At 53.1% G+C, this 14,955-nt stretch overlaps 1 protein-coding gene across 5 annotated transcripts in view; it reads right to left on the bottom strand.

Moving 5' to 3' along the window:
- The window catches only part of NTM (neurotrimin), a 546,022-nt gene that overhangs the window by 4,065 nt on the left and 527,002 nt on the right, over positions 1 to 14,955 (bottom strand). For all 5 annotated transcript variants that reach the window (XM_054176077.1, XM_054176078.1, XM_054176079.1 and 2 more), the window contains 3 exons: positions 4,783 to 4,917; positions 3,913 to 4,033; positions 2,409 to 2,560 (listed from right to left, as the gene is read on the bottom strand). In XM_054176077.1, the coding sequence (XP_054032052.1) occupies positions 2,409 to 2,560; positions 3,913 to 4,033; positions 4,783 to 4,917 (408 nt within the window). The remainder of the gene's footprint in view (positions 1 to 2,408; positions 2,561 to 3,912; positions 4,034 to 4,782; positions 4,918 to 14,955) is intronic.

The following is a 14,955-nucleotide window of genomic DNA, read 5'->3' as shown; positions in this document are numbered from 1 at the left end:
AGGTTGCAAGGAGGTGGGGGTTGGTCTTTTCTCCCTAGTATCAGGTGATTGGAGAGGAAATGGCCTCATGCTGCACCAGGGGAGGTTTAGGTTGGAGATTAGGAACGATTTCTTTGCTGCAAGAGTGGTCAGGCATTGGACAGGCTGCCCAGGAAGCCATCCCTGGAGGTGTTCAAGGAACATGAATGAAGCTGGGCTCTGTGGTGCCAGAGGTGTCCATCTCCCTAAAAACGAGGTTATTTGGGACATTGATTACCAGGAGGGCTGGTGGAGAAGAGAGCTGAGATAGTTCCTAGGCAACGCTAATGATAGCTTAACGAGCAGGTAAAGATGCTAATGTTCATTGCTTAGAGATGGACATTTGGGGGGGGAGGGGGAATGAATAGGTGTGAGGCTCATTAACACCCAAGGTTAGTTCTACATTGGGGCTACAGGGATGGAACCTGGCATCCCAAATGGGATGGTGTGGAGGTTGGCATCCTCTGCTCTCCCTAGACAAACCACATCCCTGGTCTGGGGCTCCCCTGAATCACATCCAGCTCCTCACTGCAGGGGGTTTGGACAAGATGACCTTTGAGGGTCCCTTCCAAGCAGGTGCATTCTGTGATTCTGGGGTAGGAAGAAGCAGGTGTTGCTCTGCAGGGGTCTTAACACACCTTACACAACATCCTGAAGCAAGACAACTAAACAAAGTGCAACAACACACTGAAGTGCAACAACATCCTAAACAAACTGCATCCACATCCCAAACAAACTGGAACAACATCCTAAACAAACTGGAACAGACTAAACAAACTGCAACACTAGACTAAACAAACTGCAACACTACACTAAACAAACTGTAACAGCACACTAAACAACTCAACACATGCTTTAGGGCTGCTCACTATCCCTGTGTGCTCCTGGCCTCCTAGACCTGAGTCACCCCTCCAAGGAATCATAGAATCATAGAATCAATAAGGTTGGCAAAGACCTCAGAGATCATCCAGTCCAACCTGTCACCCAGCACCTTATGACTAACTAAACCACATCTCCAAGTGCCACATCCAATCCTTTTTTGAACACCTCCAGGGATGGGGACTCCACCACCTCCCTGGGCAGCACATTCCAATGGCTAACAACTCTCTCTGGGAAGAACTTTCTCCTCACCTCCAGCCTAAACTTCCCCTGGCACAGCTTGAGACTGTGTCCTCTTGTTCTGGTGCTGGGTGCCTGGGAGAAGAGACAGGTTGGACCTGATGATCTTTGAGGTCTTTTCCAACCTTATTTATTCTATGATTCTATGATTGCACTTCTTGCAACCACCACACACCTACAAACCAGCCAAGCCCCCTCGTTTGGGCCCTCCAGGACTCCAGCCCTGTCTCTCCTATGGAAGAGGGGATCTCCTGCAGGCTCTCTGTGGGTTTAATTCAATCCTTTGTATGCACTAGGAAAGGGTTTGCAACACCAGGATGGCTCCAGGTTGAAGGAAACTGATGCTTTTGCTTACCACAGGATGGTACTAATGTTGCCCACAGTCAGTGCTTGTCACAGGGTGGAACAGCCAAGGGGAGGGTGGGTGACAAGGACAGCATCAGGGTGATGCCAGGAGAGGACAGAGGTCCCCAAGCCCCACTCCTCCCATTGAGGACCACCTGCCCTGCATCACAGGCAGGGAAAAATCTTCATCTCCAATTCCTGGTGACAATGAAAGGAATCTGGGGAGCATGGCCTTGTCCTCTGGCTCTGCCACCCCCTGAAGGTGCTTGACAAATGTGTTGAGCAATTACAGCCCTCCACAGCTGTCCATGATGCCACAGGGATGCATCCCTCTCACCCTAGCTCTAGCATGTAGAGCAAGTCCCCAGATTAGGGCACTAAGCAGCTCCCCATCCCTGACCCCCAACCTCAACCTCCCCCCTTCCCTCTGACAACATGACTAAGAATATAGCTGCTTAGCAGGAGCAGAAAACATGACCTGGAAGGTGGTGGAGCCATGGGGGCTGTTTATTCTGGGATGGTCAGAGAGTGCACCAAGCAGCAGCCTGCAGCATGGACCCACAGGTTAGCTGTGGCAATCTCAAGCACTGATCAGCATGGGAGAATATCTTCAAGCAGAGAATTCATCAGGATGAGTGGATGGAAATCCACAGCCAAGTCCCAACTTTGCACTAACAGTGGACACTAAGCACAGTGCCCAACACTTCTCACCAGTGGCAGATGTGGGACCTGAGTTGGGAGTTATTGGGAGCTACATTTGGAGGCTTTCTGCTTTCCCTGGGCTCTCTGTGGCCTCCAACCCATGTGCCAGGGCAGAAGGGATCACCAGGAAATGCACTTGTCTCCCAAAAGGCAAACTGAGGCCCATCCTGTGTCTCATACATCATCACCCTCACAGCTGAGGCAGCTCCCTCAGCCCCACTCACCATAGAGGATCATGCTGGCATTGGTGTTTCCTAGCTGGTTGGAGGCTACACAGGTGTAGTTGCCATAGTCCTGCTCAGAGACATTGAAGAAAGTCAGTCTGGAGAAGAAGGCTTTGTTCTCCACTTTCAGTCCTTTCTGTCCTTCAGCCAGCCTGAGAGAAAAGCAGAAGGGCAGAGGGTCATGGGGGTGGTGTCAGGAGGAGAAGTGCTGATGAATTTCTGTGATCTGCTGTCCCCTTGGTCCTGCCTGAGAGAGGGGACCTTGGTGGTGGAGAAATGATCAGATGCAAAGAGGAGGAAGGGAAAGGGCTATAGGAGAAGGACACTGCTCTGCTAGGTCTCAGCAGCTCCCAGCATGTCCATGCTGTCTAGGAGCATCCTCAAAGATGTAGTCACTGCTAAAGGGGGTGGCTTTGGGGCTTGCCAAATGCTGTGCAGAGGAAGGGATGCCCACATATCTAGGAATCTAGGAAAGCCTCCTTCCCACTCAGCAGAAGAGTCCAGCTTCCTTCTCTTGGCTCCCTCCTGCTGTGCTCCTGCAGCTCCTGCACATGCTGATTCCTCCTGGATCCCCACTATGGCCTGGGCTGGGGTCTGATGGCTGATCCAGGCAGGCCGAGGCTGCTCCCGCTGCTGCTTTACAGACCCTCGTGATCTGACCTACTTCTGAGCAAAGCCTTTCATCTGCCAGGCAAACATCCGCTGCTTTGTACCCTCTGCCTGCTCCTTTCCTCCCAAACAGCAGAGGCAGGGCGGCCCCAGCCTCTTCCTCCAGCTGCTGGAGCATCTTTTTGGGCTCAAACATCCCTCCTCAGCCTCTCCTGTGATTTGCTACCCTACAGCCCCTCTGGGCTTCAAGAGGAGAAGCAATGCAAAAATGGGGTTAAATAAAAAACCTTTTTTTTTATTGGGGGGGAGGGGGGGTGGTGGATCAGAGACCCCAAGCCTGGGACCCTACCCCTGGCTGTGTTGCTTCTCTCCTTGCTTCCCAGCCACATGGCTGTGCTGCTGCTGCTGGAGTGGGACTCGGGAGCTGCTGGTTGACCTAAAAGGTGCCTTTCAGCCCAGCACCAGGCAAGCCTTGTCTGCAGCACAGCAAACCCAACTGCACATTCCTTTTGCCTTCCCAAGAGCGAGGGGCTGACGCTGCCTTCTGGCCAGAGTGTTTAAGGAGATGACAGAGGTTTCATCCTCTCCTAAGTGCTTGGATTTGCGCTGCCAATATCGCTCTCGGCCGTGATGCTTCACCCAGGCAGGCATTTACCATGACACCATAAACCAGAGGCACAGACAGAGGCACATCCTGCCTGCTCTGCCTACCCAAATGAAGACCAAACCCCATCTGACAGAGGCTCCTGCAAGAATTGTCCCCCCCGCCCCCAAATGCCCTCATCTGTGCAACCGGCTCCAGCAGCCCTGTTGGTGAAGCTGCTGCCACCAGGTGCAGCTCCTGGGGATTGGTGCATGCCCACTGTGTCCCCCCCCCCCCAGCCCAGACTCTTACCTCTTGTCATCTTTGTACCACTGGAAGTCAGCAGAGGGCACAGCAGAAGCTTCACACAGTAGGATTCCCTTCTGCCCCACTGGCACCCCGGTGCTCTTTGCATCCGAGATGTAGGGTGGGTCTGTGGGGAGGAGGATGGAAAACCTGGGGTCAACACCTTGGCGTATCCTACCCCCTCCCCTTGCTCTTCAAGATCCCTTTTCTTTCTCTGCTCTTACAAAGGAGACAAAAATCATCTCTGAGTGCATCCCCAGCTCCTCTGGCACTGCTGTCCAAGGGGATTTGGGGCTCACAGGGGGCTCCACACCACCACCAGTGAGGACTTCTCCAAAGAGTGGCACTTCCCAGCTGTTGGGCACCACGAATGCCCCTGGGCCAACCCCATACAGCTGCCTTGGGGTCTGGAGAGGGCCTTAGGAGGGTCTTCACCTCTGCCTGAGAACAAATGGCTCTACTTTCTTTTTTAATCTCTTTTTTCCTCTCTCTCATTTTTTTTCCCCCCACAACTCAACAACAACAACAACAACAAAATTCCTATTTACTGCTCACTTCTCTCCTCTCCCTGGAGGTTATCAGCACAGCATCTCACCATGGGTGGAAAACCCAGGTTGATGGAGACAGCTGAGGAGGAGGTGGTGGGGAAAAAAAAAGAAAAAGAAAAGGAGCTCAGAAGAAAAAGGGGGAAAAAAAACACCACCCAACACAAAAAAAGAGACAAACCACCACCTGCTCACAAAAACTCCGCCGCCTGTCTCGGCTCTGGCGCCTGGGAGCTGAGTTCAACCCACTGCTCAGCCCCAAAACCTTGTGGGGGAGAATGGTGAGCCTGTCCCCCTGTCCCTGGTCCCTGCCAGCCTGCAGGCTACTCACAGTTGACAGTGACTTTGACTCTCTGGACGACAGGAGCTGCCACGTCGTTGGACGCGCTGCACTCGTACTCGCCCGACTGCTCCCGTGTGATGCCTGTGATCTCCAGGTACTCGTCCTCACTGATGAAGCCCACAGCTGCAGGGACAGATACAGAGGGCCTTGAGAGATGAAGGGGCATGGAAAACCTGTGCCCACTGCTGACTGTGTCATACCACCCTAGGACACCCACCCTGCAAGTCCCAGCCCCACTGCGCCAAGCAAACCCTTGCCAGAAATGCGTCTGCAAGAGCTGGGCCTCAGTGGTGGCCCTGGTCCTGTCAAGAGCATCCTGAGAATCAGAGAGTCATAGGATCAGTAAGGTTGGAAAAGACCTCAAGGATCATCAAGTCCAACCTGACACCCAACACCTCATGACTAACTAAACCATGGCTCCAAGTGCCACATCCAATCCCCTCTTGAACACCTCCAGGGATGGGGACTCCACCACGTCCCTGGGCAGCACATTCCAATGCCTACCAGCTCTCTCTGGGAAGAACTTTCTCCTCACCTCCAGCCTAAATCTCCCCTGGCACAGCTTCAGACTGTGTCCTCTTGTTCTGGTGCTACTTGCCTGGGAGAAGAGACCAACCCCCACCTGGCTACAACCTCCCTTCAGGGAGTTGCAGAGAGCAAGAAGGTCTCCCCCGAGCCTCCTCTTCTGCAGGCTAAGCAACCCCAGCTCCCTCAGCCTCTCCTCCCAGGGCTGTGCTCCAGACCCCTCCCCAGCCTCCTTGCCCTTCTCTGGACACCTTCAAGTCTCTCAATGTCCTTCTTGAACTGAGGAGCCCAGAACTGGACACAGGACTCAAGGTGTGGCCTAACCAGTGCTGAGCACAGGGCACAATGACTTCCCTGCTCCTGTTGGCCACACCATTCCTGATACAGGCCAGGATGCCACTGGCCTTCTTGGCCACCTGGGCACACTGCTGGCTCATGTTCAACTGCTGTCAACCAGTACCCCCAGGTCCCTTTCTGCCTGGCTGCTCTCAGCCACTCTGCCCCCAGCCTGCAGCACTGCCTGGGGTTGTTGTGGCCAAAGTGCAGCACCTGGCACTTGGACTTGTTGAATGCCATCCTGTTGGCCTCTGCCCATCCATCCAGCCTGGCAAGGTCCCTCTGAAGAGCTCTCTTACCCTCTAACAGATCAACTCCTGCCCCCAGCTTGGTGTCATCTGCAAATTTACTGATGTCTGACTCAGTCCCCTCATCCAGATCATCAATAAAGATATTAAACAGGCTGGGGCCCAGCACTGATCCCTGGGGCACACCACTAGTGCCTGGCTGCCAGCTGGCTGTGGCACCATTCACCACCACTCTCTGGGCTCAGCCTCCAGCCAGTTCCTGACCCAGCACAGAGTGCTGCTGTCCCGGCCAGGGGCTGACAGCTTGGCCAGGAGTTTGCTGTGGGGAAATCCTTGCTGGAGGTAGTGACCCCAGCATGCAGAGGGTGGATGTGGTGGGTTGAAACTACCACTGTGGGTGACATGGTCCTTGTTAAACCTGCACCCTTCTAGAACAACCTGAAACCATCTTTCCTTGGCATCAGCTCATCCCACCCCAGCCTCCTGCTGGGAGGCAGCACTGGGTTTGCCCACCCCCCACAGACACCCTGCCTTGATTGCTTGGCTTCAGTTAATTCCCAGCCAGTTTATTCCCATTAGTTGTGATGTCAGCATCTCCTTTCTGCTGCATCATTTCTCCTGTGCCGCTCCAGACTCATTTCTGTGCTCTCCATGGGGGTCCACACTCACCCCCCTGCCCCCTCCCTGGGGCTGCACCACAGCTCCCAGTTTCCCTCAAAGCCAGGCTGATGCATTCAGCAGCTTTTGCTTTTGTCTGGTGTCTTACAGCCCCTTCCTTCCTTCCCAGAGTCTGCTTGGCTTTGAAGTGCTCCTGGAAACCCACAGTGCTCAGCTGGGGAGGCGCAGGTGTTGGGATGTGATAGTCTCTGGGTTGAAGGAGATCAGGGAGTTAAAACAAGCATGGAGATCAGGGAGTTAAAACAAGCATACAGAAACTTAGCAATGAGGATGTGTCTGCAAAACCTCCTGCAGAAACCCCTCTTGCCTCTGAGTGAACAGCACGAGTAGGTCCCTGATGTGTCCACTTCTAGGGACCCCAACACAAGAGGGGCATTGAACTGTTGGAGAAGGACCAAAGGAAGCCACAAAGATGAACAGAGGGCTGGGGAACCTCCCCTATAGGGACAGGCTGAGGGAGCTGGGGCTGTTCAGCCTGGAGAAATGAAGGCTCAGGGGAGAACTTTTAGCAGCCTTCCAGGACCTGAAAGGGCCTCCAGGAGAGCTGGGGGGGACTTTTGACAAGAGCTGGGAGTGATAGGACAAAGGACAATGGCTCTGAGGTGGAAGAGGGGAGACTTAGACTGGAGATTAGGAAGAAATTGTTTCCAGATCCTCAGGGGAACAGCTTGGGAAAGCCTAGGAGAAGAGAAGGCTCTGGGGAGGCCTTCCAGTAGCTACAGGAGAGGAGGCAGCAGGAAAGCTGGGGAGGGACATCTTGCAAGGGCTTGGAGTGGTAAGATGAGAAACAATGGCTTTGAGCTGGAAGAGGGGAGATTGAGACTGGAGATTAGGAAGACATTGTTAACAGTGAGAGTGGTAAGACCCTGGAACAGGTTGCCCAGGGAGGCTGTGGATGTCCCCTCCCAGAGGTGTTCAAGGCCAGCTTGGATGAGGCCTTGAGCAACCTGGGCTGGTGGGAGGTGTCCCTACCCACAGCAAGGGGGTTGGAACAAGATGATCTTGAAGGTCCCTTCCAAGCTGCGCCAGGGGAGGTTTAGACTCGAAGTGAGGAGAAAGTTCTTCACTGAGCGAGTCGTTCGTCTTTGGAATGTGCTGCCCAGGGAGGTGGTGGAGTCCCCATCCCTGGAGGTGTTCAAGAGGAGATTGGACGTGGTACTTGGTGCCATGGTCTAGTCATGAGGTCTGTCGAGACAGGTTGGACTCGATGATCCTTGGGGTCTCTTCCAACCTTAGTTATACTGTGATACTGTAACCTGGGCTGGTGGGAGGTGTCCCTGCCTGTGGCAGGGGGGTTGGAACTGGATGACTTTGGAGGTCCCTCCCAACCCAACCCATTCTCTGATGACCCCTACAGGTGGACAGCTTCTCCCTTCTTTCAGCTGAGCTCTCCCCCTCAGACGCCGGAGCGGTGAAGCGTCTCCGAGCCTGGTGTCACACTTAATATTCCTATAAATTTTAAACGCTGGTCCCGGCTACATATGTGTGGCAATTGGTGTCATATTTTAATTAGGCTTGCCCTACACCAGCTGAAATTAATAATAGCTGGAATTACCAGTGTAATTTATAAATTAACATCGCTGCAGCATTAGGAAATAAATTAGCTCCGGACAGCTGTTTCGGGCAGCGAGTGCCAGTGGCACAGAGGCCAAGCGCAGGTCCCCAGTCCCCAGGGGACCTAATGAGCTCTGCTGGCCAAGCTGGGGGATCCCACACTTGTCCTCACTCCCCATCCAGCTCTGTGCTAGCGTGACCTGCTGGGCTGTAGCTTGTTGTGCTTGACCAGCCAACCATAAACACCTTGCTCCCAACAAATGCAGGCAAAAACATAGACACAGGAGGCTGTGGCCTCTGCAGCTGTCTGCGGCCCTCTGGCTGATGCTTTGCTAACATGGTATCATAGTCTCAGTCAGGGTTGGAAGGGACCACAAGGATCAGCTAGTTCCAACCCCCCTGCCATGGGCAGGGACACCTCACACTAGATCAGGCTGGCCAGAGCTTCATCCAGCCTGGGCTTAAACACCTCCAGAGATGGGGCCTCAACCAGCTCCCTGGACAACCCATTCCAGGGCTTCACCACTCTCATGGTGAAGAACTTCCTCACCTCCAGCCTGAATCTCCCCACCTCCAGCTTCATTCCATTCCCCCTAGTCCTATCACTACCTGATATGGTGAAGAACTTCCTCCTCATGTCCAGCAACATCTCTGCCCACCCTACAGAAACAGTCAGCGTGCTCATAGGCCAGCACTTGACAAGGTGGCTGTCTGGAGAGCAGGTGGACATGAGGGTTTGCGCACTCAGGCAGCATCAATGTGATCTCTGCAACATCTCCACAACGGCTCCTGCAGCCAGGGCACCTGCTGGTGCCACCCCTGGTTCACAGAAACACGGAATGATAGAATGCAGCAGGTTGGAAGAGAGCCTCAAAGCTCATCTTGCTCAACCCCCCTGCAGTCATCAGGGACATCTCCAGCTAGATCAGGTTACTCAGTGATCTTGAATGTCTCCAGCCAAGGGTCCTCCACCACCTCACTGGTGACCTATTCCAGTATTTCACCACCCTCACTGTGCAGAACTTCCTCCTAATGTCCAACCTAAACTTGCCCTGCTCCAGTTTCAAACCATTGCCCCTTGTCCTGTCACCACAAGCCCTTGGAAACAGTCCCTCCCCAGCCTTCCTGCAGGTCGCCTTCAGATACTGAAAGGTTGCTCTAAGGCCTCCCTGGAATCACAGAATCATAGAATCAATAAGGTTGGAAGAGACCTTTCAGATCATCAAGTCCAACCTGTCACCCACCACCTCATGACTACTAAACCATGGCAGCAAGTGCCACATCCAATCCCCTCTTGAACACCTCCAGGAATGGGGACTCCACCACCTCCCTGGGCAGCACATCCCAATGGCTAACAACTCTCTCTGGGAAGAACTTTCTCCTCACCTCCAGCCTAAACTTCCCCTGGTGCAGCTTGAGACTCTGTCCTCTTGTTCTGGTGCTGCTTGCATGGGAGAAAGAGACCAACACCCTCCTGGCTACAACTTCCCTTCAGGTAGTTGTAGAGAGCAAGAAGGTCTCCCCTCAGCCTCCTCTTCTGCAGGCTGGATAACCCCAGCTCCCTCAGCCTCTCCTCACAGGGCTGTGCTCCAGACCCCTCCCCAGCCTCCCTGCCCTTCTCTGGACACCTTCAAGAGTCTCAACGTCCTTCCTAAATTGAGGAGCCTTCTCACCTCCAGGCTGAACAACCCCAGCTCTCCCAGCTTGTCTTCTGCTATTGTCAGCTCAACCTACAGCAAATACACTCAGCCATAACAAAATCATTCCTTGGCTGTCCCCTGCACCACAGCAGCCCCAGGACTCTGCTCACCCACTGCTCTCTCTTGGCAGCCAAACCAAGGAACCCACGCAGCCCACAATTCCAGGCTGACCTACCTGGGAAGACACCCCTAAGCCACCCCAGGAGCTTCAGACAGGGCTGAAGTGAGTTTTGCTGTGCAACCAATAAATTGCTGCTGTCCTCCTGTGCTCTCAGCCCCCACCAAAGTTCCCACCTGAGCGGCTCCCGCTCAAAACCGCTGAGCTCATCAGTACTTAACACAACTGAAGGGTATGATACGAAGGAGTTACCCCCAGATCAATATCCTTTGGAGACACACAAATTGCAGCATTACTTCCAGAAGGCCTGCAGCACTGTGTGCAGTGCAAAAAAAAACAGAGGAAGAAAGGAGAGAGAGAGGGGGGGGTGAAAAATCCCTTTTATGGCTGACCTAGAATTGGCTTCTCTGTAGCACAGCGCTGCCTGCTGATAAAATACCGACACAGCCGGTGGCCTTCAGATGCTCGGTGAGCAAAGCTGACTCTGCTTTGTGCAAAGGCTCAGATAAAAGTTTGCTTCCTACCTAAGCAAAGGCCCTTCCCCGAGCGCGCCGCTGCCGCTGCCGGCTCGCACGCAGCAAGAATTAGCTCTCGCCGGCGCCCAGCCGCCGCGGCCGGCCCCCGTTTGATCTGGGAGCAAAGCAGCTCGAGTGCCTTTGGTTAGCCAGCAGAAAAAAAGAAAGGACTTCATTAAAGTAACTGTGAGGGTCAGCTTGCTGCCTGCCAAAGCTCAGGAAATTGAGAGATGAAGGCTTCCTCTGCGCCGGCGGAGAGCTGGAGTCTCAGCTATGTGCGCGGCGAAGAGTTCAGGGTATCGGGGTCTGGTGTAATAGAACCAGAGGAAATAGCCTCGAGATGCACCAGGGGAGGTTTAGGTTGGATATTAGGAGCAATTTGTCTCCTGGATGAGTGGTCAGGTATTGGAAGAGGCTGGCCAGGTTGGTGGTGGAGTCACTGTCCCTGGAAGGGTTCAAAAGAGGTCTACACACGGCGCTTAGAGTCATGGAATTGTTTCAGTCGGTAAAGATCTCTGAGATCATGGAGTCCAACCATCACCATGGCCTAGAGTGCCATATCCACACCTTCCTCCAACACCTCCAGGGATGGGGACTCCACTATGTCCCTGGGCAGCCTGTTCCAATCCCAGACCACTCGTGCAGCAAAGAAATTGTTCCTCATATCCAACCTAAACTGCCCCTGGCACAGTTTCAGGCCATTTCCTCTCCTTTCATCACTTGATTCTAGGGAGAAGAGACCAACCCCCACCTCACTGCAACCTTCTTTCAGAGAGTTGTAGAGAGCTATTAGGTCTCCCCTCAGCATCCCCTTCTCCAGACTCAACACCCCCAGTTCCCTCAGCTGCTCCTCACCAGCCCTTTTCTCCAGACCCTTCAACAGCTTCGTTGGCTTTCTCTGGACACACTCCGGCCCCTCAATGACCTTTTTGTAGTGAGGGGCCCTAAACTGAACCCAGGATTTGAGGTGAGGCCATGCCAATGCTGAGTAGAGGGGCACAGGAACCTGGAAAACCAGACCATAAAGCCACTTGGCAGCTGCCTGCGCTGCCAGATTGCTTTGGTGCCTGCCGAGGGGCGAAGGCACAGAGCAGGAATAATTGAGGCACCACTCAGCTCCTTGGCCTCTGTGGTTTGGCCAATTTATAATGGGCAGTCATGTTGATAGCTGGACAAATCTCATTCATTAGTGACACTGCCAGGAACGGGAAAACAAATAGAAGGGACCCAGGGAGCAGGGCTAGGGTTAAGCAAAGGCAATCTGTAAGTGCAGACCTTAACAGGGTGCCCATGTGCCTGTGGTTGCTGGGGTCTCCCAGGGGCTGGGAGGGACATTTATTCACATGAAGAGGGATGCAGATGCTGCTTTGGGTGAAACTGAACTCCTCAGGCTTTGGAGTGAGGCAAGCTGCAGCATGGATTTTGGAGGGGAACTGTTTCTCCAATCAGTCTTACACTGAGAATCATAACATTGTTTTGGTTGGAAAAGGCCTCCAAGATGATTAAGTCCAACCCAACACCACCATGGCCACCAAACCATGTCCCAAAGAGCCATGTCCACACATGTGTTGAATACCTCCAGGGATGGGGACTCCACCACCTCCCTGGGCAGCCTGTTCCAATGCCTGACCACTCCTGCAGTTTTTCCTAATATCCAACTTAAACATCCTGTGGTGCCACTGAAGTCCATTTCCTCTTGTCCTATCACTTGTTACTGGGGAGAAGAGACCAACCCCCACCTCTCTCCAACCTCAGGGAGTTGTAGAGAGCAGTGAGGTCTCCACTCAGCCTCCTCTTCTCCCAACTAAACATCCCCAGTTCCCTCAGCTGCTCCTCACCAGACCTGTCCTCCAAACCCTTCATCAGCTTTGTTTCCTTTCTCTGGCCCTTTGGATTGCACCACAATCCTCCCACCACTTGCCTCTGAGGGGAACTAGAGCAATGTGATAGGCACCCAACTGCCATGGTCCCTGTCTCCAAAAGCACCAGGAGCTCAGGGGTGCTCAGGGCAGGGCTGGCTCAGGCTCCATAGCTCCAGGAGCTCTCCCATACTTACTGGTGCTGCTCCACCTGAATTGATGGTGGGAGCTTTTCAAGGCTGTCTCTGCTTGGGCACAATTAGGAGCTGAAATATTGCAGGAATTAATGGGAGAGCTCTCTCATCTCCTCAGGAGCCTGAAAACCAGCACAGCCAGCACCCATCATTATTATTATTAATACTAATAATATCATACAGGCCAGAAATGGAACAGCCACGGACTAGGCAAAAGTAAAATCCTTGCTCATCAGCCAAGGATGATGAAATAACCCTGGAGGAGATGGAGAGATGGAAAACCAGAGCCTGAATCTGTTTCCTTATCGAGTGCAAGCCTGCACAAAGACCACTCCGCACTGCTTAGAACTCGCTCTGCCAGCCAGACCTCCATTAGAAACCTCAGGGAAGAAGAAGCACAAAGGAGCAAGGTCCTTAACAGCACAGCTACAATGAGGTGCAGGCAGATGCTTCTTGCATCCATAATCCTCCCTCCTTGCCTTTCCCCATCCCTTGCTTCTCCTTGTTTTCCCAGCCCGACACGTCTCCCTTCTGCCTCCTCCTCCTTTAGCTTCCATCGAGCCTCTGACAAGATAATAACTCACCAGAAAGCCAACACATGTTCCCAAATTAATTACGTGCTGCTGGCCCCCTGCTTGCTGCTGCATTGCTCTAGGTGCATTGCTTATAGAATCACAGAACACTTTGGGTTGGAGAAGACCTTTAACATCGTCGAGGCCAGCTGGCACCTAACTTTCCCTGCTGCTCAGCCCTGCCCCTCAGCACCACATCTCTGCCTCTTTTAAACACCTCCCTGGGGAGCCCATTCCAGACCTTGAGAAACCTTATGGCTTTTCCTGGCTGAATGCTGCCTCTGATGCTCTTCAGAAAGCTTTGCTGAGCTGGGAGCAAGCCAATGGTCTGGCCACAGTGTCCTGCCCATGAGAGAAGCAAGCAGCATAGCTGCCACAACAGTTTCTCTGCATCATGATAATTCCTGAGGATCACAATCTTGATGAGATGTAGTCCCTACCCCTGCTCCAAGCCATGGCACATCATGCCTACCAGGGCACATCTGGGCCCACACCAACTCCCCTGCACCTTGGATCAAGGCAGCCAAGCCATCCAGGCTGCCATAGCAGAAGATAGAACAAGAGGAAATTGCCTGAACTTGTGCCAGGGGAAGTTTAGTTTAGATATTAGGAAAATTTTCTTTATGGAAGAAGTGTTCAGGCATTGGAACAGGCTGCCCAGGGAGGTGGTGGAGTCCCCATCCCTGGAGGTGTTCAAGAAACCTGTGACCATGGCACTTTGGGACGTGGTTAAATGGCCATGGTGGGGTTGGCTTGTTGGCTGGACTTGATGATCACAGAATCATAGAATCACAGAATCAATCAGGTTGGAAAAGACCTCAGAGATCATCAAGTCCAACCTATTACCTAATACCTAACACCTCCTGACAACTAAACCATAGCTCCAAGTGCCACATCCAAGCCTTTCTTGAACACCTCCAGGGATGGGGACTCCACCACCTCCCTGGGCAGCACATTCCAATGGCCAATTCCTCTTTCTGGGAAGAACTTTCTCCTCACCTCCAGCCTAAACCTTCCCTGGCACAGCTTGAGACTGTGTCCTCTTGTTCTGGTGCTGGTTGCTCTAGAAAGAGACCAACCCCCACCTGGCTACAACCTCCCTTCAGGGAGTTGGAGAGAGCAAGAAGGTCTCCCCTGAGCCTCCTCTTCTGCAGGCTAAGCAACCCCAGCTCCCTCAGCCTCTCCTCCCAGGGCTGTGCTCCAGACCCCTCCCCAGCCTCCTTGCCCTTCTCTGGACACCTTCAAGTCTCTCAATGTCCTTCTTGAACTGAGTAGCCCAGAACTGGACACAGGACGCAAGGTGTGGCCTAAGCAGTGCTGAGCACAGGGGCAGATCTTAGAGGTCTTTCCCAACCAAACCAATTCTATGATTCCATAATTATTTCCAGCTCCAAAGCTCAAAGGTGTACCCTCAGCACTCATCCTGCAGTGGCTTTGTCCTCCAGGCCCAGTACTGCTCACACACAGAATCAGAGAATCACCCAGGTTGGAAGAGACCTCAAAGATCACCAAGTCCAGCCTGTCACCACAGAGCTCAGGACTAAACCATGGCACCAAGTGCCACGTCCAATCCCCCCTTGAACACCTCCACCCTGCGCCAGGCCGCTGCCTTTGCCGGGCACCAACCCCAGCAGCTGGGCTCAGGCAGAGCAGGAGGAGATGTTTATGGAGATAATTTTATTAAAATGTTTACAACAATGCAGATATTGACATCTGCCTTCAATCAATAGCACAATTTATTGTCCTTCAAGGTGAACATTAAGCCAAGCTGCCCATTAGTCAATATTTACCTCCAAGGTCTATAAATCTTTATACTGGCTTCAGCGGATGTTGACAGCAGCTGATTCCAGATAAGTAAAAGT

This window comes from Dryobates pubescens, chromosome 34, assembly GCF_014839835.1.
Source record: "Dryobates pubescens isolate bDryPub1 chromosome 34, bDryPub1.pri, whole genome shotgun sequence".
Taxonomy (NCBI): Eukaryota; Metazoa; Chordata; class Aves; order Piciformes; family Picidae; genus Dryobates; species Dryobates pubescens.
The sequence above is the reverse complement of the archived record's forward strand: the minus strand, read 5'-3'. Positions and strand labels throughout refer to the sequence as shown.